General features: G+C 36.1%; 1 protein-coding gene across 3 annotated transcripts in view; it reads right to left on the reverse strand.

Moving 5' to 3' along the window:
* Nucleotides 1–239: 239 nt before the first annotated feature.
* The window catches only part of myo1g (myosin IG), a 107536-nt gene continuing 82841 nt past the window's right edge, over nucleotides 240–24934 (reverse strand). Inside the window, exons 22-23 of one of the 3 annotated variants that reach the window (XR_015516132.1) lie at nucleotides 2452–2813; nucleotides 240–542 (exon numbers count right to left, since the gene is read on the reverse strand). Coding sequence is in view for 2 of the 3 variants with exons in the window: in XM_087294905.1 (XP_087151031.1) it covers nucleotides 2654–2813 (160 nt within the window). In the remaining variant the exon portion in view is untranslated. Of the gene's footprint in view, nucleotides 543–1187; nucleotides 2814–24934 lie in introns of those variants that run through there. The other 2 variants (XM_087294905.1, NM_001045221.1) reach the window with 2 other exon arrangements.

Genomic DNA, 24934 nt, shown 5'->3' on the forward strand with positions numbered 1-24934 from the left:
GGTACATGTAATTTTTTTTTGTTTGTTTAAAGTTTGTTTGAAGCTATTTAACACAACAGTATCTCCAGCAAAAAATAAATCCAAAGATGACATTTTAAATTGGAAAGAAAAAAGTGTTTTTAAAAATTAATGAAGACAGCAGAAGTTAAAGATTTATTTTAATATTTTAGCCTGACATGTTTACTGCTTCAAAATATATTGTGTTCAAAGGGGAAAAAGTTTTTTTTGTTTTTTTTTTTAAAAACCACACATTTAAATATATATATATATATATATATATATATATATATATATATATATATATATATATATTTTTTTTTTTTTTTTTTAGAGCAGCCATCACAATACCATAAAACCAAAAATTTTTTATCCAAGGTTATCATACCGTCAGACTCTTCTACCCATGCCTAGACTGATGTTGCAACTAATATCGCCAAGAGAACCTTGGCAAAACAGATTGCCTCAATTGCCAAGCCTGAAAAACTATAGTCCAAACCTTGTTTCCTCAGGACTGTGATGATGAGGATGATGATGTGGATGATGTAAATCAGGGGTCTCAAACTCGCGGCCCGCGGGCCATTTGCGGCCCGCAGTGCAATATTTTGTGGCCCGCACCGACCGCTGTACACTGACAGAATCCGTCCACACTACGCAGGAGTTCTCGAGCGCTGAAAACGGATCGTTTTCATTCTGAAACGCTGCTGCTCCGTCTCAGTGTGGATGGGGAAAGACGGAGACATCTGAAAACGGAGGCGGGGCTGCAGACATTCGCCTCTCTGATTGGGGCTTTTCCTCAATATTAAGTAGCCTAACAGACAGTTCAGTCCTGAATCTTCTCCGTGTAAGTTCAGACTTCGCAAGTTTGATCAAGGCTGCATCTCTTCTTCTCAGTTTGATATGAAAAACATACCGAGGACACGGGTAAATCTTCACAGGGAACAGTGTACTTTATAACTTCATTCACATCACCCTGGCTACGTTGTTTCACTTTCTCAACAATAAAATGTAAACATGATATAAGGAACTGCCTCTTTTTATTTTAATATTAACAACTAAACAGACAGCAGAAATGTTGAGGCGTCGTGCTGCATGAGCGTCATCTTCCCTGTGTGGATATTTATAACAAAACGGAGCCGATAACAACTGCCTCCTTTCAATTTCAGTGAAAATACGAAACACACCCTCTCTTTTGCTGAATATTAATTTTAATAATCGATAATGGCCATTATAAAAGTATAACATACAATAAGTTTATACATTACAGGAAATAAAGGCAAGCGATCAGTCAATATACAGAATGTAGGCTACGTGCTTACATTAATCATTAACTTATCTTTGCGCTCAGCCAAAACAGGTTACCTGAGAACAAGTAATAGATTCCAGTGACCAAAGTCAGGGAATATGTCGTTAGATAAAGACAACAAGATGAATGAAATATCACGTTTAATAAATATAGTGAGATTAGATCCAGCGGGAGATGCTTGATGAGAAGTCCGACTAGCAGAGCTCTCATCTGGGTAGACAGGCTGCAGCGCTTGCCAAAGTGTGTGTGTGTGGTCACGTGATGTGCGTTTTCAGCGTTTTGGTGTGGACGAAGAGCAGTTCAGAAACGCTGGGTAAAACGCGAGTGTGGACGCAGATTGTTTTCATTCTAAAACGCCGTTTTAAAACGCACTAGTGTAAACGGGGCCTGACAGAATCAGCGGAGCGGGGAGAGAGAGCGCTCCTCGCTCCGCTGATTCTATCCGTACACAGCGGTCACTGGCATTCCCCGCCTGCCGTGTAAACAAAGGGGCGGGGATGCCGGTTACGTCACCACGCACCCCGCCCCTTTGTTAGACGCTGTGACGGGCGCCCCGGCCAGAACCAAGGTAAGCTGTTCCCGCCCCTGCCTGCCACTTAGCTACCTATCTGCAGCCTGCCACCTACCTAGCTACAGCCTGCATCTTATATATATTATAGGTAGATACAGACTGGCACAGACTGATGTGACTGGAGTGGGGTGGGGGTGTTTTATTTATACATATATACGCCTGGTGAGGGAATGGAAGTTTTGAGTGTGTGAGAAGTATGTGAGAAGCTATTCTCCACCTTGAACTTCAATAAGTCAAAGTACAGGTCTAGACTTAATGATGATCATCTTCAAGCCATACTGAGGGTCTCAACTGCTTTCGCTCTAAAGCCAAATGTGTTTCAGATTTGTGAGAAGAAGTGCTGTCAAGTCTTTGGCAGCAAGGAGTAGGCAAAAGATGCCATGTTCAGAAGAACTGTTCATAATCTTCACTCAATGTTTTATTAATGTTCAGGACACTTCATGTTCAGAAGACATAATTAAAACTGTTAATAATGACATTTGAGGACTTTTTTTTTGTGAAATCCCTTATGCGGCCCAGCCTCACCCAGACTTTGCCTCCTGCGGCCCCCAGGTAAATTGAGTTTGAGACCCCTGATGTAAATGGTTGGCCTACAAAAATATGCAATCACTGAAAAAAATATAGCACTCTATTAAAACAACAAAGTGCATTGCTTAATATGGCAATACTTTTAAATATCCAGTCCTATATTATTAAGTAAAATCTAAGGCAGTCATGGTCCCATCTCTTATTGAATGGGTGAATACTGTTTTATACCATTTCCTGCGAAGCCCTGAAGGTTACTGGGGCAGGAGTAAGGTAAATCCCGTTCGACTTTTCTTGAAGTCTGAGATTGTCTGTCCTGGTTTGGTCTCTACAGTGATGCTTTTTGGTTTGCCGCCCATTTGTACCTGGAGTCCAGTGGAGCACACTTTCACTGGCAGAGGAGTACTCTTCACTCTGAAATAAAAACATGACATAATTACTCTCAATTCTGGACAATGCTGAATATGTGCCAAAAATAGCGTGTGACAGCTCCCTGTGGCCTATACAAAGCAGTCAAAGCTTCACACACAATTGTGTTTATTCTTTGTTCTAGTAGCTCATGATGGCAATCCAATGTAGAAGCTAGATATTTTTCATATTTTTCCAATATGATCTCCACAGTACAGTTGAAATCAGAATTAGCACCCCCCCCCCTGTTTATTTTTCCCCCTTGTCTGTTTTACGGAGAGCAGATTTTTTTCAACACATTTCTAAACATAATAGTTTTAATAACTCATCTCAAATAACTGTTTTATTTTATCGTTGCCATGATGACAGTAAATAATATTTGACTAGATATTTTTCAAGACACTTCTATACAGCTTAAAGTGGCATTTAAAGGCTTAACTAGGTTAATTTGGTTAACTAGGCAGGTTAGGGTAAATAGGCAAATTATTGTGTAACAATGATTTGTTCTGTAGACTATCGAAAAAACTAAATTGCCTAAAGGGGCTAATAATTTTGTCCTTAAAATGATGTTTAAAAAAATAAAAAACTACTTTTCTTCAAGCCGAAATTAAACAAATAAGACTTTCTCCTGAAGAATATATTAATTATTATATTTATTATTAATTATTAATTATTATTATTATTAATAATAATAGAAATATTATCAGAAACTGTGAAAATTTCTTTGCTCTGTTAAACATCATTTGGGAAATATTTAAAAAAGAGAAAAAAATCAAAGGGGGGCTAATAATTCTGACTTCAACTGTATACATTTCTGTTATGTAACTTGATGCACAAGCAGGCTGGTAGGTCACCCAATCTGCTTCTATGTTATTAAGTACACGGTGCAGGACATTAGTTGGTGTTGGCTTGGCAGCCAATGGGCCTTCTCCACAGCACTTTAAAGAGCCCCTATTATGGATCTTTGAAAATGACCTTCCATGCAGTGTGTAGCACAACTCTAAGTTAAGTGAAATATCCAGCTAAGGCTTAAATCTGAAAGTGCACCGTGTTTAAAACTATTGATTCATCTTTAAAAAAGTTGACTCAAAGTGGTTCGAATGAATCGCCGTGGTAGCAATTATTTAGCTGTGATGGCATGACGTCTAGACGGATCTCAAGCCCCGCCCAATTGTTACATGTGCAGACCTGGTAAAATGAAAACCTCCGGCCCCGCCCACAAATACCGTAGAAAGAAAATGAGGATGACAAACACTGTAGCAGATCCCGGTTTAATCAAGTCCCAAAGACGCTTTGCTCTGAAGTGTGAGGGAAAGTTAGGGTTATTTTCCCTATCCGGAGGCTGTGAAGAGTCAGTGGTTATTTTTGCAAAAATACCTCAGCATTATAGCCCCAGCCTTGTGCTGTTCCCATCATTTTTCTAATGTGTGCTTCAATAATCTACATGCTTACAATAGGGGATTTGTCGGTCATTTGTTAAAGGAAGAACAGAAAAGAATATTGATTTATGGGACTTGGTCAAAGCTCGACAGTAACTTTACAGTACACAGTTGATGGATCAGTTTCTTCCTCCATTTCACAATTGTAAGTAAGTGTGTTTTAAATGGTTGCCTCCTTGTTTTCTTTAGCTTCCAAATTATTAATTTAATTGTGTTTTGTTACTTGTAACCGCTTGTAGTATATCTGGTTAACTCTTTGTGTTCTTATATCGCGTCTAAAGCCACGTCAAAAACACAATGCATGCCGCTTTGTTTATGGATTTAAATGCGTGCCAACAAACTGCCATTTGTCATTGTTACAGCCACTGCCCGCTGTTCCTACACATGTGCGGCGGTCAATTTTCTAATTAGTTAAGCTTTTGGCACTGTGTGGATTAATACTGAATGTGTGACATCATGGTTAAGAATAGAGCACTATGCTGGTGTATTGCTTTAATGCACTCCTGTATTGGGCTCACACATACAGTCTGCACTCTGACTACTTCAAAATTGTTGATAAGCTGTGCTGGGCATTTCTCTCTTTCTTGCGTTGAATGCAGTTGACCAATCACAGCAGACTGGGTCATCGGACCAATCAGTTTAGGAACAAATGAATCACTGAACGAATCATATGGGAGTCGTTGGGATAAATAGGTAAAAATAAATATATATGATAAGACAATGAAAGTGTTTTTTGACCTTGCATGCATATCAGCTTTTTGTTGGAGACCCCAAAAATCAAAATAGGACCTTTTTAATGCATAATAGTTAGGGGCTCTTTAAATGCTTAATGTTGTTACACACTGTAATGTCGCAACATGTTTTCAGAGACCCTCCCCCACCCCAGCTCCACCTGTATTTATATCTGCTACGGAGGTTACATATAAGTTTTGAGCAGTGTGTGTTATATACAAGTCTCAGTACTTGCTTTGCCATAATAATTCCAGACCAAACATGTCAACTTTGCCATATGCGCATATTCATTACCACACTAAATTCTCAGAAAAAAGAGATATATATTGCTAAGATAAAAATTTGAGAACAACTAACAATCTTCAAATTTTCGAGGTCACAGGACAGTTATGTGAAGTTAAAAACTGTTTTTTATGATGTTAAAAACAGTATAAAAACAGTATATGATGATATTCTGAAGCACAGCATAAAATCTTAATGTGAATATGTAAAAAAAACACCACTGATCAAAATGAGAGAACATTGGTGTTGATCTGCATCTGCTGGTAGGTTGCTTTTTTAGCTACAAACCCTATTTAAGGCTGCATAACTGTCCATTTTTCACTGACTCTGCAAGATGACCTTTAAAAAGTTACTGAAACCATCTGACAACACGTTGTCCAGATGAAGGTCAAGAACCTTTCAGCCACAGCAAGACATCACTTCAACAACAGTTGAAGTCAGAATTATTAGCCCCTTTAATTATTAGCTCCCCCTGTTTATTCCCCCCCCCCCCCCATTTCTGTTTAACAGGGAGATTTGTCATTTCTAAACATAATAGTTTTAATAACTCATTTCTAATAACTGATTTATTTTATCTTTGCCATGATGACAGTAAATAATATTTGACTAGATATTTTTAGACACTTATATACAGCTTAAAGTGACATTTAAAGGCTTAACTAGGTTAATTAGGTTAACTAGGCAGGTTAGGGTAATTAGTTATTATATAACGATGGTTTGCTCTGTAGACTATTGGAAAAAATAGCTTAAAGGGGCTAATAATTTTGTCCTTAAAAGGGTGTTTAAAAAATTAAAAACTGCTTTTATTCTACTTGAAATAAAACAAATAATACTTTCTTCAGAAGAAAAAATATTATCAGACATGCTGTGAAAATACCCTTGCTCTGTTACCCATCATTTTAGAAATATTTAAAAGAGAAAAAAATTCAAAGGACTAATAATTCTGACTTCAACTGTATGTAATTTCTAAGAATATTACTTTACATTATCATTGACTCATTTATTCCCCACAAAAGGCTGTTTATGCACAAATGGCAGACTTTTGAAAGAGTAATGTGAAAAAATCATTCAATCATTCAGCTTAATCACTGCAGTGTTTCTGCAGGCTTTAGCAAGATAAATTGAAGCATTTTATGACATTTTTAAGACCATTACTAATGAAATTTTTGCCTCATACAGGGCTAAATGCTAAATAGCTTTTTTAATGGAAAAGATTTTTATTTGCCCTGTCAAACTTTTTTATATATATTTTATTAAATTTAATGAAACATTAATAATAATTTAATAATACAAAAAATAGGGTGAGGCAGTGGCGCAGTAGGTAGTGCTGTCGCCTCACAGCAAGAAGGTTGCTGGGTTGCTGATTCGAACCTCGGCTCAGTTGGCATTTCTGTGTGGAGTTTCGCCTGTGCTCCGCTTTCCCCCACAGTCCAAAGACATGCGGTACAGGTGAATTGGGTAGGCTAAATTGTCTGTAGTGTATGAGTGTGTGTGGATGTTTCCCAGAGATGGGTTGTTGCTGAAAGGGCATCCGTGGCGTAAAAACTTGCTGGATAAGTTGGTGGTTCATTCCGCTGTGGTGACCCCGGATTAATAAAGGGACTAAGCCGACAAGAAAATTATTGAATGAATAATACAAAAAATTGTTTAGTTAATTATGAGTAAACTATTTTAAATATTGTGCAAGCTCTAGTTATATATTGTACATAACCATTTTTTTCAACAAAACCTTTCTTAAAAAAGTAAAAATGTTTTAAAGGTTTCACAAACTATATTAAACTAAATGTGTGCACAGCAGTCTGTCCAGGTCAGCTTTTTCAGGAGTGCATGAAGAACAATTAAGAAAGTGTTATAGTAATGCAAATAATTAAACCATTATGGTAAATGGAGTGAAAACTTACATTCTTAAATATTTTTTTTTGTCTCACTCAGGCGCAGAATGCACACTGAAGTTTCAGTCAGCTGTCTGGTGTGTTCATGTGCAGCTTTTTGGCTCAAATGGGACCAGAAGCAGCTGATCTGAGGGGACAACACAGTCTGTATGTTCTGGGCTTTGCAGAATTTGGAGTGAAAGCCCAGCAATGAACAAAACTCTCATCAGAGAATCACAAGAACAGTTTAACCTTTGCTGATGAGCAATTATGTGTGGACAGAGGAATAGTCCACTTCAATGATGACAGCAAGTTTAATTTATTTGTTACCGATGGGAAACAATTTGTATCAAGGGAACCCAAAGGACGTCTTTGTTCAGGGGATATTTTCTGCAGATTTTCTGAAGTCTTATATACAAAATTAGACTTATATCTAAAATTAGAATTAGAAAAAAAACAAAATTTCTGGGTCTTATATACAAAAAAACTAGGTTAATGTATCTATATTATACCTAATTAAACCTAAATGTTATTTTAAGTCCATCCAGGATTTGTCAACCTATTACATAAGTGGTTCAGAGACAGGAAAGTGGGGCTCAAAATGTCCCATTTGATGGAGTCAAAAATAATGTTATATGTAGGACAGAAAAGACGAGAAGAGACACCTCTGCTGTATATGATCCTGTCTCTATTACCAAAATGCTAAATCCTCTTACTTCCTCTGAATATTTAAGCATTATTATTATCAGAGAAGTAATGTATTTATTACTTCAAAAAATACTGATCCGACAGTTTTGAAAATGATTTGATCACATCCTTTATGACTTTATCTTGTAAATTTTTGTCAGATTTTTATTAAATGAACATGCTCTTTTTTCCAAAAAGATCAAGAAACATTCTGTTTTCTGTTACATTTCTTCTTTAAAAGCATGATCGTATTTGAATTCTGGTCTTATATTCTCAGTGGCCTTCTTTTTTTGAAGCAGAATCAGTCTTTCTATCAAGTTTTGTCTTTCTATCCCACAACAAACCCTGTAAAGAACCACTCAAACTTTCCTCATAAGCCCTTCAACAGGTGGACAGCAGTCCGTCATGAAAAAGCTGGTTGTGGGTCACGCGATTCCTCATTCTCTTGTTCTCATTTCACCCAGCTGTTCCCTTCAGGGCTCAAAGACACAGTCTACACACCCACCAACCCACTGACCCTCTTCTGATTCACCAACTGGAGGACAGTATCAGTGTGGGGTAAAATTAAAGAGTAAAGAAACAGCTTCTCCCTAACATGCCTCATCTTTTATTACCTCACATCATTCTATAAGAGTTGAATTGATCTTTAAACCACAAATTAATATTTGGTAATTTGGTAATATTTGATAAGTTAGTAGATCGTTTTGCTGTGGCCACCCCAGATTAACAAAGGGACTAAGCTGAAAAGAAAATGAATGACTAAATGGCCTTCCTAGAATTACCTGCATAACACTTCACTTTTAATGTTTAAAAAGAGTTATTTTTCTCATCTCATGCATTACAGTTTCAGGTTGCATCTAATTTTAATAAATACTCTTTATTGTATTACTTTAGGGTCATGTTCACCATGACTTTCTCATCCTCACATGCTTTTTTTGGTTGTTTTTTTAGTAATGCAGTATTTTACTGTAAAATGTAGAAACTTCTTTTACTTTTTGTATTGTATATCCAATGACAAAATCCTGACAACCACAGCTGCCTTTTTTTTCTGCTACCATTGATTTTACAGATTGTTTTTACAGTGTACACCAAACCTTACTCTAACACTGACTGTGTTAAAGTGCAAGCTATTTTACCTTTTTTTTTTACATGGCTGGCAAACCCTGTTTCACAATACACATATGACAGGAGAATGTACCAGGTAAGCCACAAAGCAAGTTTGTTACATTTAAAAGCCATATATATGAAAAGAGATATTTGACAATGATTTAATGTGGTGATTTACAAACTATGCACCATGGTAGATGCTGTAAAGTCTTAAAATTGTGCACTAAACCATATGGAAATGTATCTACATTACATTTAATCATTTAGCAGAAACTTTTGTCTAAAGCGACTTACAAATAAGGAGATATTCAGCGGTTCAACAAGAAAAGGTGAGACACGCAAAAAGTGCTAATTATTCAAGGATGCTATTTAGGCTAATAAATCAACAATCTGCACAGTAATCCCACATTATATGAAAAGGAATAAATTTTATCTTTTTTTTACAGCCTTTAGTGTTCATTTTAGCTGAAATCTGCAGCAAATTGAATAAACAGGTATGATTTTTTAAGTATTACAACAATGTTGATAGACACATGTTTTTTTTCCCCAATGAGCCAATGTTCTTACATTTGTAGATTACGATTTTCAGAAGGACTTGGTTATGATTGGCTAACATTGAGGAACTTCAAGAGCATTATGCTTCCTCACTGGTGCAGATTTGTGTTTGACTTGACCTGTACTTTTCCAGGAACATGACGTCCCGACCAATGAGAAGATGCTGCAATCGGGTTGCATTATTTATTTTCATGAAAATCATAGGACAGAACTGGGACACAGCAGTAACTCCGTAAGGCTCTTGCGCTCCACCTACATTTGTTTCATTCAGCTTTTATAAATCACATGTGAGTGTACATCTCCATGTCCATTACAGTGAATCACTGACATTCGGGCCATGCATGAAACACACACTTCATTACACGCTGTAATCTTTTTTGCTATTCCTGCAAGCTACTCCCTAAGAGTGGAAACCAGCTCCAGAATACACACGCAACTGCGGCAGTCTGCATCCCCGGGGCCCCGCTGTCATAGTGTGTACTTTTTGTTTACCATCACACCATGAGTTTGGGCCCCTGTGGGCTCCGACTGCATGTGTTTGTTTGCAGTCTCCTCCTAATGGCCTGTTAAGTGCGGCACAAGCTAAAGAAGTAAGAGTAACTCAGCAATGTTCCAATTAACACACAATGTTCAATTTTGAAGTGTTGTAATTAAAAATGTGCTTTTGTTCCAACAATGAAGAGATTATTTAGTAGAAACAAGAACAATAAATATAATAGTCTCATGAATTTTGTGGCAAACACTGAAGAAAAAAGATTGGTCAAATGTTATTGTAGTATGTTTTACACGAAACTATACCATTTCAGCTTTTCTTTTATAAAACTTCATGCTTAAATCATTTAGGTTTACCAATAATTGTAAGGACTAGATATTTAGATGATATGAGCAAACATTTTCACTCTGTTTACATGCAACTGTCATTATTCAGAATTTTACTTTGATGTATCAAATAATATAGTGATTCATAGTAAATACTACAGTGTTTTTGGATGATACTATAGCAAAGTGTATTATGCTGTATATATCACACTATTTAAAAAACTTAGTTAGTGAATGCTACAGCACATGGTAGTATTAATATTGAACAGATAAACTGTGATAAAGCCTTTAGCTGTAGAAAGTTATAGTGTTAGGTACTTTAGTTATTGTGTGTTATACTGTATATATGTAGCTGTTATGACCACAACCATAGAATTGCCAATTGATTTTACTCTAAATTGCTGTAGTATTTTTCTTATATTGGAACATTCTTAAAATAACTAGTGTTTTAAGTTGATTCACCGGCCACTTTATTAAGAACACTGTACTAGTACCGGGTTGTCTTTAGAACTGCCTTAATCCTTCATGGCATAGATTCAGCAAGGTACTGGAAATATTCATCAGAAATTTTGGTCCATATTGACATGATAGTATCACGCAGTTGCTGCAAATTTGTCAGCTGCACATCCCAAAGGTGCTCTATTGGATTAAGATCTAGTAATGCTCAATTGGTATTAATGGGCCTAAAGTTTAGTTTGCTAAAGAAAATATTTCCACACCATTACACTACCACCAGCAGCCTGAACCGTTGATACAAGGCTGGATGGATCCAAGCTTTCATGTTGTTGAAGACAAATTCTGACCCTACCCTCCAAATCGAGACTCATCAGACCAGGCAACGTTTTTTCAATCTTCTAGTGTCTAATTTTGCTGAGCCTGTGTGAATTGTAGCCTCGGTTTTCTGTTCTAAGCTGACAGGAGTGGTACCGAGTATGGTCGTCTGCTGCTGTAGCCCATCTACCTCAAGCTTCGATGTGTTGGGCATTCAGAGATGTTTTCTGCATACCTCAGTTGTAATGAGTGGTTATTTAAGTTACTGTTGCCTTTCTTTCAGCTTGAACCAGTCAGCATCAACAAGGCATTTGCACCTACATAACTGCCGCTTACTGGTTAGTTTCTCTTTTTTTAGGCCAATCTCTGTAAACCCTAAAGATGGTTGTGTGTGAAATCTTAGTAGATCAGCAGTTTCTGAAGAACTCATACCAGCCCATCTGGCATGTTCAAAGTCACTTAAATCACCTGTCTTCCCCATTCTGATGCTAGGTTTAAACTGCAGCAGATCGTCTTGACCAACTCAATGCATTTAGGCATGTAGTTGCTGTCATGTGATTGGCTGATTATGAATTTGCATTAACAAGCAGTAGAACAGGTGTACCCAATTAAGTGGCCGGTGAGTGTACATTCAGCGGCACCTTCATATTTACAAATATTTAAACTATTTGTCAACTGACTACCCTGACTGCCAAACAACTTTAAATGACATTCAACACTGACGTAAAATATTTAAATAACAAAATAATCTAAAACCTTTTTTTAAATTGTGTTTTTGACAGCAATTTTGGATGTCAATTTGACATAATTTTGAGATAAAGGTACTTTACATTCATTGTAGAGAGACAAACACTACTGCAAATAAGTACTTTTCAATTGAAGCTTTCAGATGAATAAAACTTACTTTACTTTTAATACTTGTTATGTCGTTACTTTGGTGGTCAAATGGGCATCAATGTGTGGATGTCAAATGGATGTCAAGGTTTTTACATCAAATCAATTTGCTGTTTTTTTATGTCTGATTTGACGTCATGTTTGATGTCAATTAGATGTTGTTTTGACATCATGCTGCCCACTGGGTTACATCAAATACAAAACAAATTTCCATGTATGATTAATTACCACAGTGATGATCATATGTCTTTAAGCATTACTGGATAAATTTACACAGCAGTTCATTGTATTGTTCTTTTATTCTTTGTAAATTCTCTAAATAAACAGTTTAGGGATTCAGAGAGAAGGAAAAAACATACTTTTGTTAGCATATGCAACATATGTCTCTCCTCAAAATTATACATTATTCATCCATATCTTTTGTAGTGTAATGCTATAACTCATAAGATTATTAATAAAACTAAGTCATCCAAGGTGAGTGAAACTCTCTTCCACCTTTCACTCTGCCACCATCACTCAGTTTCATCCTGAACTAAACAGACTTTTGCATCTCCGCTGCTTTTAAAATCATTTTCACCTCAGGCATTCATCAATAACTCACACTTCTTTTAGCCTCTTTAAAACTGTCATCCATTTCCCTGAAGGGGAAGACTCTCAGGACAGGACCTGAGAATGCACATCTGTCAACGACCAGACAGAAGAGAGAAACTCTCTCAGAGAAACAAAAAGTGGAAGCAGAGATACAAAACAAAGTAGGAGATTGATTGAGAGAAGTACAGGGTATAATAACAGGTGTCAGAATGTACAAAATAAAGTACTATTACTTTCAGAGTGATAAATCACACTGAAATGAGTGAATGCCAAGTTAGTTTAAGCCATAAGCCAATGTTTGAGCAAACTAAAGTTGCACATTATTTGAGCAACATTCAGACAACTGTTGACATAAAGTCTTTATAATTTTATTGTATGTGTGCATATTTGAAAAAGTCACTTCAATCAAATCAATCTTGCATTTATACATCATCCATCCATTATACTGTTTATCTGATGCTGGTTGCAGAGAATTCTGCATTCATTTGATTTAAAAAATCTGTAAAAGTAGAAATAACCAACCCAAGCTCATTCTGGAAACGTAGCTCCGCGGACATTTCTGGAGACCGCGATTTACGTGGTCGGAGGTACGTATGGCCGCGTTTAAATTTTTTCGAGCAAGCGCTGCGGGGCAGTGTGACGCCGCTCCGCTCCTCCTTTTCGCGCTTGCCGGCTGACGCCTTGCCTCCGATTGGAGGGCTTTCCCGATGCAACCAGTTTGTCCGCTTAGGCCCCGAGGAGGAGGAGCCGGCCACGGGGACGACCGGGATCGAGTTCCAGAAATCAGGTAAGATGAAAAACAGAATCCAAAAAATAAGGGCGAGAAGGAAATAAAATAAGAAAATAAGGGCTTTTTTTTCTGGATGGCTTAGGGAAGGAGGAGGAGGAGGAGGAAGAGGAGGGCGGCCGGGTCGGCCGGCTTCCCGGTCGATCGTTCAGTTGTTCAGCCAGCCAGTCGGACGGACCGTCGCTCCACAGTGGCCTCCGGCGGCTTTTCACGTGAGATCAGTGCAGGCGCGAACGGCGCGCGCTCCCGAGAGGCGCTCGAGACACGAAAAAGCGTGCACAGCGGCCTCTTGCGGATCCGCGAAAACAAAAACTGCTCGAATACGAACCTCCCAGGACGTATTTCGCGGTCTGCAGAAACATCCGCAGGGCTAGGTTTCCACAATGAGCCCGGGTTGCAAGTAACAGGACATATTTAAATACAATGTTTAAACAAACATTGCCTATTTTAATATACTTGATATTTTAAATTTAAAGTATATTGACATTTATTTATATTTTATTATTATAATTTATTCCTAAGATGCATTTCTCCAGTCTTCAGTGTCAATCTATTATGACATTGTAAAACCTGATAAGATAAGATAACTCAAACTGTTTGAGGAAACCGACTGCGACAAACCATTTAAGTTTTGAAACCAAATGGTTTAACTACTGTAAACTTATTGAGTCATATGCACACATATTATTTGTGTTTACATCAACATATATTTTTAGAGTATTATTAGTAACAAACATTTTAAATTTTCAAATCGATAAAAATTCAAACAACTGTAGCTAATCAAATGGTTTGGTATTGCTTCTAAGATTGAGTTAACACACACACAAAAAATCATTCATTCATAACTCATTCGTTATGAGATCTACTTGATATAATCAGTTCATGAATTATCATAACTCTTTTTCATTAAGTCAAAATAACTTTTTAAAACATTATAAGTTAAACTAACTTATTCATTTAGTGATTTTCACTGTTGGCTTTTACAGTGTATACATGTGTGATACATCTGCTGTAGGATTCTTTCACGAAAAAAAGTTCAAAAGATATTTTTTTGGAATTTTAAGATGTTTTTCTCTTTATATCTATTTATTTATTTATTTTTATTGTTTTCTTTAAAGTGAAAACATGCAGAATCACAGAAATTCAGTCTAAATTAGGGATTCTCAACCGTTGGGCCTCAGCGATCCTGCAGGTGGGCCACAAGATAAAAGAGCCTAGAGAGCTCCTATTATGCATTAAAAAGGGTCATATTTTGGTTTTAAGGGTCTCCAACAACAGTCTGATATGCATGCAAAGTCAAAAAACACTTACATTGTCTTGTAATATGCATTTATTTTTACCTAATTATTCCAACGACTCCCATATGATTTGTTCAGCGATTCATTTGTTTCCAAACCCCTCCTTAGCACGATGCTAATCTGTGCTGATTGGTCCGATGACCCAATCTGTTGAAACTGGTTGACTCCAGAGTGCAGAGTGCAGGTATGAGCCCAATGCAGGAGTGCATTAAAGCAATACACCAGCATATTGCTCTATTCTTAGCTATTAGTAAAAACAATGACATAGATTCAGTATTGATCCATACAGTGGCAAAAGCAGAACTGTTTTGAAACTTGACAACCACACGTGTGTAGGAACAGCTGTTGGTGGTCGTAGCAACGACAAACGGCAGTGGATCTTGAGCTCACAAAGGCATTTAAATCCATGAACAAATCGGCACATATTTCATTCTCAACGTGCCAATAGACGCGATATGAGAATATAAAGAGTTAAGCAGATACAGCGACATGGTGCACCTTCAGATTTAGGCCTTTGCTGGATATTTCACTTCACTTACACACTGCATTGAAGGTCATTTTCAAAAACCCATAATAGGGGCTCTTTAAAGTTAATTTTAATATTATGCTATAATTATTTGATTTCATTATTAAATATGTCATATTAAAATGATCAAAGTAATGGCATTTCCGGTTTTCTGTGACTGATTACTTCGGATTCAAAAACAGCCTTATTGTTAAATACACACATAATTGTGGCTTAAACTTCTAATCACGGCACGGCAACAAGAACTACATTCTCAGTTCTATAAAGCAAATTGTCACGCAAGTGTAAAGGTAACGATGATTACTTCAAAATATCCACGTTGTCCAAATTAATGTCCTGCGAATGTTTATAACAAATAGAAAGAGATGGGCCTCAAAGTGAAAAAGTTTGAGAACCCCTGGTCTAAATCATCCACTAATGAATAATGAATGTTATTTCATTTGATTTACACCATAAAAGCTGCACTAGAGAATAAATAATATGTAATCATGAAAATACTTACATTGTCATAAGTCCACTGCATTCACCTGTACTGTTTAACCAAAACCTAATCTATATACACTAGTATTATAGGAAGAAAATACCAAACAGTCACACAAACACATTTTTGTCCAACCCCTCCCCGGTTATATAGCTTTTTGTATGCACAAAGTAAAAGCCTTCAGGGCCCTTTGACAAACCACAGCAGTCATAAGACTCCATGAGGAACCATTAAGAGTCCGCAGATTAAAGCCCATTTAAAACACACTCAGCAACACGTGTACATTTACACACACACACACACACACACACGCACACACACACACACACACACACACACACACAGACACACACACACACACACACACACACACGCACACGCACACACACACACACACACACACACACACACACACACACACACACACACACACACACACACACACACACACACAATGCTCCCCATCATCTCTCCTGCAATCCTAATTAGCGATTCCTCAGCTGCTTGGCAACTATCGTCGGGGCAACAGCATCATCTGCGTCCCACAGAGGTGTAGAGGAACAGGCTGAACTGGTTTACTAAGTGTGAGTAGGGGGAAACAGGGCCAAATGCCTGCAGATCCTCCATGTGATGTGACACGATCATTATCACTATAGAAAATTTAAGTAATAATTAAACATGAAAAAAAAATTAAGTAGTTGCCAGTTGCTAAAAAAACAAACAAACCTGAAATTCAAGTTATTATTTACTAAAATTCTCACCCTAGCCCAATACCCATCTGAATATTCATTCTTGTAACACCATGAGATGTTTTTTGGTGTCACTGACGTCAAAACTGTGGGAAAACATTTGGTGCATCTGAATATGTCGAAATGATTCATACAAAGATTTGTGTTTTTTATGATCCAATTTATGATCCAAACAAGTTTATGATCCAAACCAAGAGAATGAACGTCTGATCTCAGTCAATAAAATCAAAAATCTAGTTTTGACTACCAGAAGCTCCTCTTTATTAGTCCCTTAGGGCTTAGTCCCTTTATTAATCCGGGGTCGCCACAGCGGAATGAACCGCCAACTTATCCAGCAACACACTCATACACTATGGACAATTTAGCCAAACCATTTCACCTGTACCACATGTCTTTGGACTGTGGGGGAAACCGGAGCACCCGGCGGGAAACCACGCGAATGCAGGGAGAACATGCAAACTCCACACAGAAACGCCAACTGAGCCAAAGCTTGAACCAGCTCCTCTTTATATTAAAAAACAAATACACGTTTGACAGTTTGACAAATACGTTTCACAGTTGCCAAATTAGTGAAATAAACGACCAAAGTACCAAATAATACCTGCCATGAGTATAACTGCATTCACCATCAGGAGTCGGTTTTCACTTTTGTAGGAGAATTTTGCTTTTACAATCCAAAATGAGCGCCTGATAGCTCCGCCCCCTCCGCTATGTGAGCAAAGCAGTGGCGGTTGACCATGTGAAGTGTCCATCCTTCCACACTTATTATTTTTATTTTCATGTTTTCAGTGTGAACACACTACTTACACTATTTATACTAAAAAATGTGTGCATAAGTATGCGATTTGGGATGCACCTATAATCAAATATTCATCAAAATGGAGTCAGAAATGAAAGCTTTGCTGCAATTGCTTTTGTCAGAAAATGATTCTTCAGATATGCTTACTGACATTTCTGAGTGGCCTGGTACTGCGCTGCACAGGAAATCATTAATCATTTACTTTTTTGTTTATTATCTAAGTCTGAATGATCTTTTATTTTTAAAAATCTTTTATTTTAAAAAATGACTATATTCTCTCGCTTACATCTCGGTCACTTGAGCGCCCAAATTTTACCCACAAGCAGCAAAATGAGAAAGAAACAGACGTCTTTGGAAAATTTCTTTGCTAATGGGAAAAGGCCCTGCGAACTGCCAAGGTATGAATCGGCAACCAACAACGACAACAAATCAGATGAATCCACCATGTCTGTGCTAGAAGATCAACTACTGGAGATCGCAAATGACGGCAGCCATGGAGATGTTCGCATATCAAGTCTTTTCTACAGTTTGCGCAAGTTCGTTATTTCCAATGTAGGTGGAGGTAACTTCTAGATGCAACCAGTTGAAAGAATGCTGCGAGCGCACCAGAAGTCATGTGACAAGAAATTACCAATTAGCTTCATATTTTGTACGGAAAATACAGATTTTAATTATACCAGACAAACAAAGAACAACCCAACATTGCAGTGCTTTGTATTTTTTTTCATTAATAAAACTTGTATCAGAGTGACAGCAATGTTTTGTCAGCTTGTCATACTGTGAGAAAAAGGTTGATGGTCACCTAGCAATCTACGAATCAACAAAATCTGCCGTGTCCTGTTTTTTTTATTTTTTTTATGAGGACGTCTAAAAGTGAGAGCAGTTTTACTTTCTTTAGAGAGCTCGTGTGCACTTGCTGTGCTTCTGAATTCGAAAAAACAAACTATTTGAGCAGATTATAATAACGTGCTGGTGATTAATGAATTGCTTCTGGCATCTGATCCTCAGAAACGGACAAATGCGAGAGTGAAGCGCGAAAAAACAAAGAAGAAGCCTGAAAATTATTCTGTGTTTAACTATTATCATCACCTATTAGACTTTTATGAACTCGGAATTACTTTCTAACAGAGGTTACATGTGCTGCTGAAGAAGAAGAATACAGATTAGAGCTTCGCCCTGACCAGTGCTTCTCATATGATGTGTGAGAGACCCATACAGCTTTACTTTGAGTGAGATTTCCTCGAGAGAAAATGAGGTCGACTGAAACTTTGTGTCGTACACCACGCCAGTTTTGGCAGTGGAAACACAAGCCTGATAAAGGTGACCCATACTGATCTGTACTGTAATATACCGTACTGTACCAGTCAGTGTAAACAGGCCAAAAGATATGATTCAATAAAATAAACTATATTTTTATTCAACTAATGCAGGTAATTGGCATGCTGTGATCTATTCTGTATTTTGTTACTGTAACTTGACAACTCTTGGTAACAGTTTACCTCATTGTAATGAAAAAGCAGCATCAATATTCATCAAAGAAATTTATACTCAGAATCACATGAGAATAAAAATCTCAAAAAATATATTTTTAATTCCACTTAAATAAACCTGCTGCTCAACTAACTCTCTCATCCACATTAAGTGCAATGTTTTGTTATTATGTAAAACTATAGGACATTATGCTGATGAAGTGTAATATCAAGTGGTCAAATTTAAGAGGGAAATAACTCTGGAACGACTCAATAAATAGAGGCCTGAGTAAATTAATGAAGACAGCAACACCTTGTGTAAGGGTTATATAATCATACAGTTCACCTCACAGATTAATTGTGGCCTGGTTAAGCTTCAGTGACACTGAATGTACATCTTGGAAAGATAGATCGAGATAAGCTGCTCACCAACCGAGTGAGTATTGATACACAGCATCACACCAGAGGAGAATTACGCAACAGGTTCTTCCTTCCTATTAGACGGCGACACACACAGACACACACACAACAGGGATGATGTCACACCTTGTAACAATAGAGCTGATTATTCTGGTCATAATGTCTGTAGATGACATAAACACAAACTCTGTTAACCCCCCTGCCCGAGTGGCACATACACACATACTCACACACACACAAACACATTGTGTAAGATGCCCACCAACAGATTCAATGAATTGTATTTAGAGGACAGTTATTCTATAACTAAACATCTAAACGTTCATTTTCTTTATATTCATCAACAACAATGAATCAAAATCTACATATGAAGTAGTGCAAACTATTTTCAACATGGTAACAATACTCAAAAAAAAATCTTGTTGAACTAATCAGCGTAATCCAATGATTTGGGAAAAATCCCGTGACACTGAAGACTAAAAATGATAATGCTGAAAATTCAGCTTCGACATCACAGAAACAAATTACATTTTTAACATTTAGACAGAAAACAAATATTAAATAAATAGCACAGTAATCTTACTAGTCCCATTTTTGAAAGGTATGCTATCATTTAAAATTGTGTAGTTAATAAAATAATTTGCAATCCCTTTTTATTAAACTAAAGGCCATTGTAATCAACAGGTGTCATGGATAATATTAAAGAGAATAGAGCAATTTTACTGCAATAATGTCTTGAAATTCAGCATCTAATCAATTGTAAATGTATAAACGTTATAACATTATAAGACTTCCTTATATTGTGATCATTAATAATATGCTTAGTACATGTTGACAAGTCAATGTAAAAATACATTCATTCCTTTATTTTTCATCGGATTAGTCTCTATTTCAGAGGTCACCACAGCAAAATGAACAGCCAACTAGTCCAGCATATGTTTTAGGCAGCGGATGTCCTTCCAGCTGCAACCTAGTACTGAGAAACACCCATACATTCTCACATTTACACTCTCGTACACTAAGGTGAATTTGGTTTTACCCAATTCCCTTTAGCTCATGTCTTTAGACTGTGGGGGAAATAGAAGCACTTGGAGAAAACACACGCCAACACTGGCAAGACATGCAAACTGGCCCAGTTGGGACTTGAACCAGCAACCTTCTTGCTGTGAGGCAACAGTGCTTACCACTGAGCCACTACACTGTAAAAAATATATATTTCTCCTATAATTTGATAAGCTTTTAAGCTTAGCAGTATACATAGGCAAAACTGATATATTAATATATATTATATATAGTTTTTTTCAAATGTATAAATGATATGTTTATCATATCTTTAATCAAATTAACTTCCCCTTCCTTGTCAACATCTCTTCTCTGATTATGCATTTACCAGCACGCCGGCAGGATCAACCTGTCAACCACATGCGATCCACCAACATGCAAACCACATCTATTCAACCATCGAATTATTGATTGTTCCACTCACAATAGTAGAAATAAAAACTCTTGCTAATTCTGTTTTATATAAATCTTAACATTAATATCAAACCCAGCCACTGAAAAACAATTTACTGAAAACCATGTTAAGTAAAAGTCATCATGCTGCTGATATAGTAAGTCTGTCTGGGTTTTTAAAAAAAAAAAAAATTTATTTATTTATTTATTTTTTTTACGTGTGTTTTTATCCTACTAATTATACAAAACACTGTTCTGAGTAACTTCACTATAATACCTAATAAAACGTAAGGCTGAAAGAGACGAAAATGGCTGAATGGAGCATTCACTAAACTGGATACATCATTTTATTAACATGTTAAATCCAGCAGTGTTGTTTATTCATATTTTACTCAAAATTAGGTTTAATTGACTCAATTTCTGCAAAGCTAAACTATACTATATCATTTATCTACATAGGTGAAAGATAATTCATAACAGGTCATTTTGGAAGATTGTTAAGATGACAAACAACCTCTTCAAAACCCCTTCGGCTCCAGAAGTTCACAGAGTCTCACACACCACAGCTACAAAAAGATCCTAAGATCTAAACCAACACTGCCTTTGGCCAAACCGTCCTCAACACACACACACACAGCACACACACACAGCTGTCTCAGCAGATGGCCAAAGAGGGGTTTAAACTATACCCATCACACACACACACTGGGTTTTCACAAACAAACACACATGACCCAGTCATAATGTCTGCTTGAGTCAGGTGAGGGTGCGTGACCTACAGGGTAGCCCAGAGAGTTTCAAGACACACATGATACCAGTATGAAAAATCAACAAAAATTACCATATTAATCACATAAAATTACCATCAGTACAAAATGTTTAGCACAGCCTTGTATGCTTAATTTGAGCAAGAAAAGATATCCATCCTAAAACATTAAACAAATGTTATAGAAAGCTGAAACTTAACTTTCTAAAACATCAACATATTGTTACAACATACTTTATTATTTTTTTTATTAAATTAATAAGCAGATTGGTTGTATTTCTTGAAAAGTATTGCTTCAAAGAATGATCTGCCAGATAGAACCTTATAATTCCAAGCGGAAAATGACTTTTTAGAGTTAAAAGCTTCTATCAGCTATTTTTTTTTTACCTCAATCAGCACATTGAAGAAGATTTTGATACATTTTTACATTTTAGAGCACTTTTAGGGTCTCTTGTCATGTTAATGTATGAAAGAGAACTGTTACACACACCTTGTTTGCTATATGGAATGTAAACACTTTGAAGCTCATTATCTTGAAATCATTTAGAACAGATAGAACCTCATAATTCCAAGGTGATGAATAACAGAGATAGATAAATGGATGGATAGGATATTTTAAATTATTTCTAATTTTCATTAAGCTTAAATAAAAACTAAAATATAATCATGCAGATTAAATAAATTGATACATTTTACTAAAGCTATAAATTAAAAAGAAATTTGACTTTGGGCCAGAAAACCAAGTGTCCTTTTTTAATATTTTGATCCATGCATTAATACGCTAAACAAAGAAGATAAAAAGAATAAATAAGTTTTCCATTGATGTATGTTTTTTACATGACAGGACAATATTTGTTCAAGAGACAACTACTTGAAAATTTGGAGTCTGAGAGATTTAAAAATCTAAATACTGAGAAAATCGTCTTAAAAGTTGTCCAAATAAACTTAATACACTGACTTGCTATAAAAATAAGTTATTTTTTTCGTATATTTAGATTAGGAAACTTAACTTACAAAAATTTTTTGTGAAACATCATCTTCATTTAATGAGAATATATAACTTTGACCCACAGAATGTATTTTATGACAATAAATTCCTGATGATTTTATGACAATAAATTCCTGATGAAAGATTATTCCATTATGCATTTTGGCAAGTGCAGTGTTAAGCATATAGAAGTACACCCCTCATAAATCAGTAAATTAATGATGGACCTTCATTAAGCATTTGACTTTGTGAGGATATTTGGTAAGATATCAGGTTAGGACTACATTATTTTTGAGTAAAGTTGTATCAGGGCGAACAAGACATGCTGTTCCAAGAGCATGGTCTACTTGGCAAAATTACCATCACCTTCTGTTTAGTGCTGAGTGCTGACGAGGTTATTTTTGAATCCATTCAACTGAAATACCTCACACACTGCATACACAACTACAGGATTTTTAAAAATGTATTTAAAATATGCCTAGTCTGCTCACCAAGGCTGCATTTATCTGATTATAAATAAAGCAAAAACTGTAAAACTCCTCATTTGTCACCAAAACATTGTTCTTATTGAATGATTTTCTGCTAAATAATAATTTATTATTATTAGTGTTCAAAAATATGTGGCTACTTCATATTTTATGAAAACTGTGATATTTTAGTACCGTTCAAAAGAACTATTAAAATATGTTTGCTTTTTTTGAAATTAATTTCAATTTGCAGTGAAGTACATTTTGTGATGAGTTCTAGAGGCAATTCAAATGGAAGGTTATAACTAGATTTTTCTCCACTGTTATTTAAAATAGAACCTTTCCTGCTTTGACAAGAATACAGAACGTTGGTAACCACATCCATATTCTGTGATTTATCATAACAAATTTTACTTGCTGCAGCTTTGAAGTGCATCACATGAAGATGGCTAAATACATCATATATTGTTTGGATTCAAAAAGTATGGGAGCTGTATAAATAAATAAATAAATATATATGTAATTATTATTATTTTATTACTTAATTGTTGTTATCATTATTAGAATTATTTTCTCTCCTCCTTTATAAGTCCAAAGGAAGTTTTTGTTCTCTACATGCGTTTACTCATACTGTATTTAATTCCGAAAATGCTCAAAATAGAAGTAAATGTCTGAGTGAATTTTATTGTTAGTTTTGAAATGAATGGATGAATGAATGAATAAATAAATAAATAAATAAATAAATAAATAAATAAACTCCAAAAATGCCATTTCAATGCCAATCATTGAAATCTCTGACACTTACAGATGGTCACAAATCCAAATATTAAATCCAAGTCTTAGGAAAAAAAAAAAAAAAAAAACTTTACATATTATATACAGTAGAAGTTTCTGTTTAACAGAGAGAAGATTTTTTCAACAAATTTCTTAACATAGTAGTTTAGGTTATTAACTAGGTTATAACTAGGTTAATTAGGTTAACTAGGCAGATTAGGGTAATTAGGCAAGTTATTGTATAATAATGGTTTGTTCTGTAGACTATCGAAAAAAAAATCACCTAAAGGGGCTAATAATTTTGCTCTTAAAATGGCTTTTAAAAAATTCAAAACTGCTTTTATTCTAGCCGAAATAAATCAAAAAAGACTTTCTCCAGAAGAAAAAATATTATCAGACATACTGTGAAAACTTTCCTCGCCCTGTAAAACATCATTTGGCAAATATTTAAAATAAGTACCGATAAAAATAATGGCATGACTAGAGTAAATTCAGCATTGAATCATTGGCCCCTTTCACACAGTGATACTGGAAAATATCTGGAAAATTTCCGGAACGACTTTACCGGTATATTCAAAAAAGCGCTGTTCACACAGGCAAGAACGTTACGGATTTTTTCCAGAAAGGAGCATTCACACATCCATTCCAAAATACCAGTAAATTCTGACATCATTAACCAGAAATTACCTCTAAACGGCTGCACTTGTATTTGTAAACATTTGACTACAAACTCTGTGGATGGATCAGTATTGTGAACAACTTCGATGAAAACATATAGAGAAACACTTTCGCATGTCGAGATGTACATGATATGTGTGTGTGCTGGCACTCCGGGCTGTTTCACGGGCACACATAAAACTTGAAGGTAAACAAACAACGGCTTATCATAAGCATCTCATCGATAATTATTTACACGGTTGGCATTAAGATGAACATATAAACGTTATCTGAATAACTTCTAGCAGCTGAATGTGTCTGGGAAAATATTTAAAGGATTTTATTCTCATAAACCGCGCGGACGTGAATGCGTCTGACTGTTCTGATTGGCTAAAGTAGACGTCTCACGTCAGCACGTTCTAGACGTGCACGCACTTTTTCCGGCAATGTTTCTTCTGCGTTCACACAGCGCAGCATTCCGGCAAATTACAGGTATTGTTACAACTTCTCTTTCTTGAAAATAGCCAGAACAAATTTACCAGTATTTTCAAAAAGATCCTGTTCACACATACACACCTTTCCGGAAAATTGCCGGTAATTTTCCCGAAAGGTCTGTATGTGTGAAAGGGGCTATTATTTATTACAACGTAAAACATGAAAAAAGCTGTTTTCACAGAAAATTACATTTCACAATAGTACATTGCTGTTGTATATTTAATCAAATAAATGCTTTTGTGAGGAAA

The sequence above is a fragment of the Danio rerio genome, chromosome 19, assembly GCF_052040795.2.
Source record: "Danio rerio strain M-AB ecotype USA chromosome 19, GRCz13ab, whole genome shotgun sequence".
NCBI lineage: Eukaryota > Metazoa > Chordata > Actinopteri > Cypriniformes > Danionidae > Danio > Danio rerio.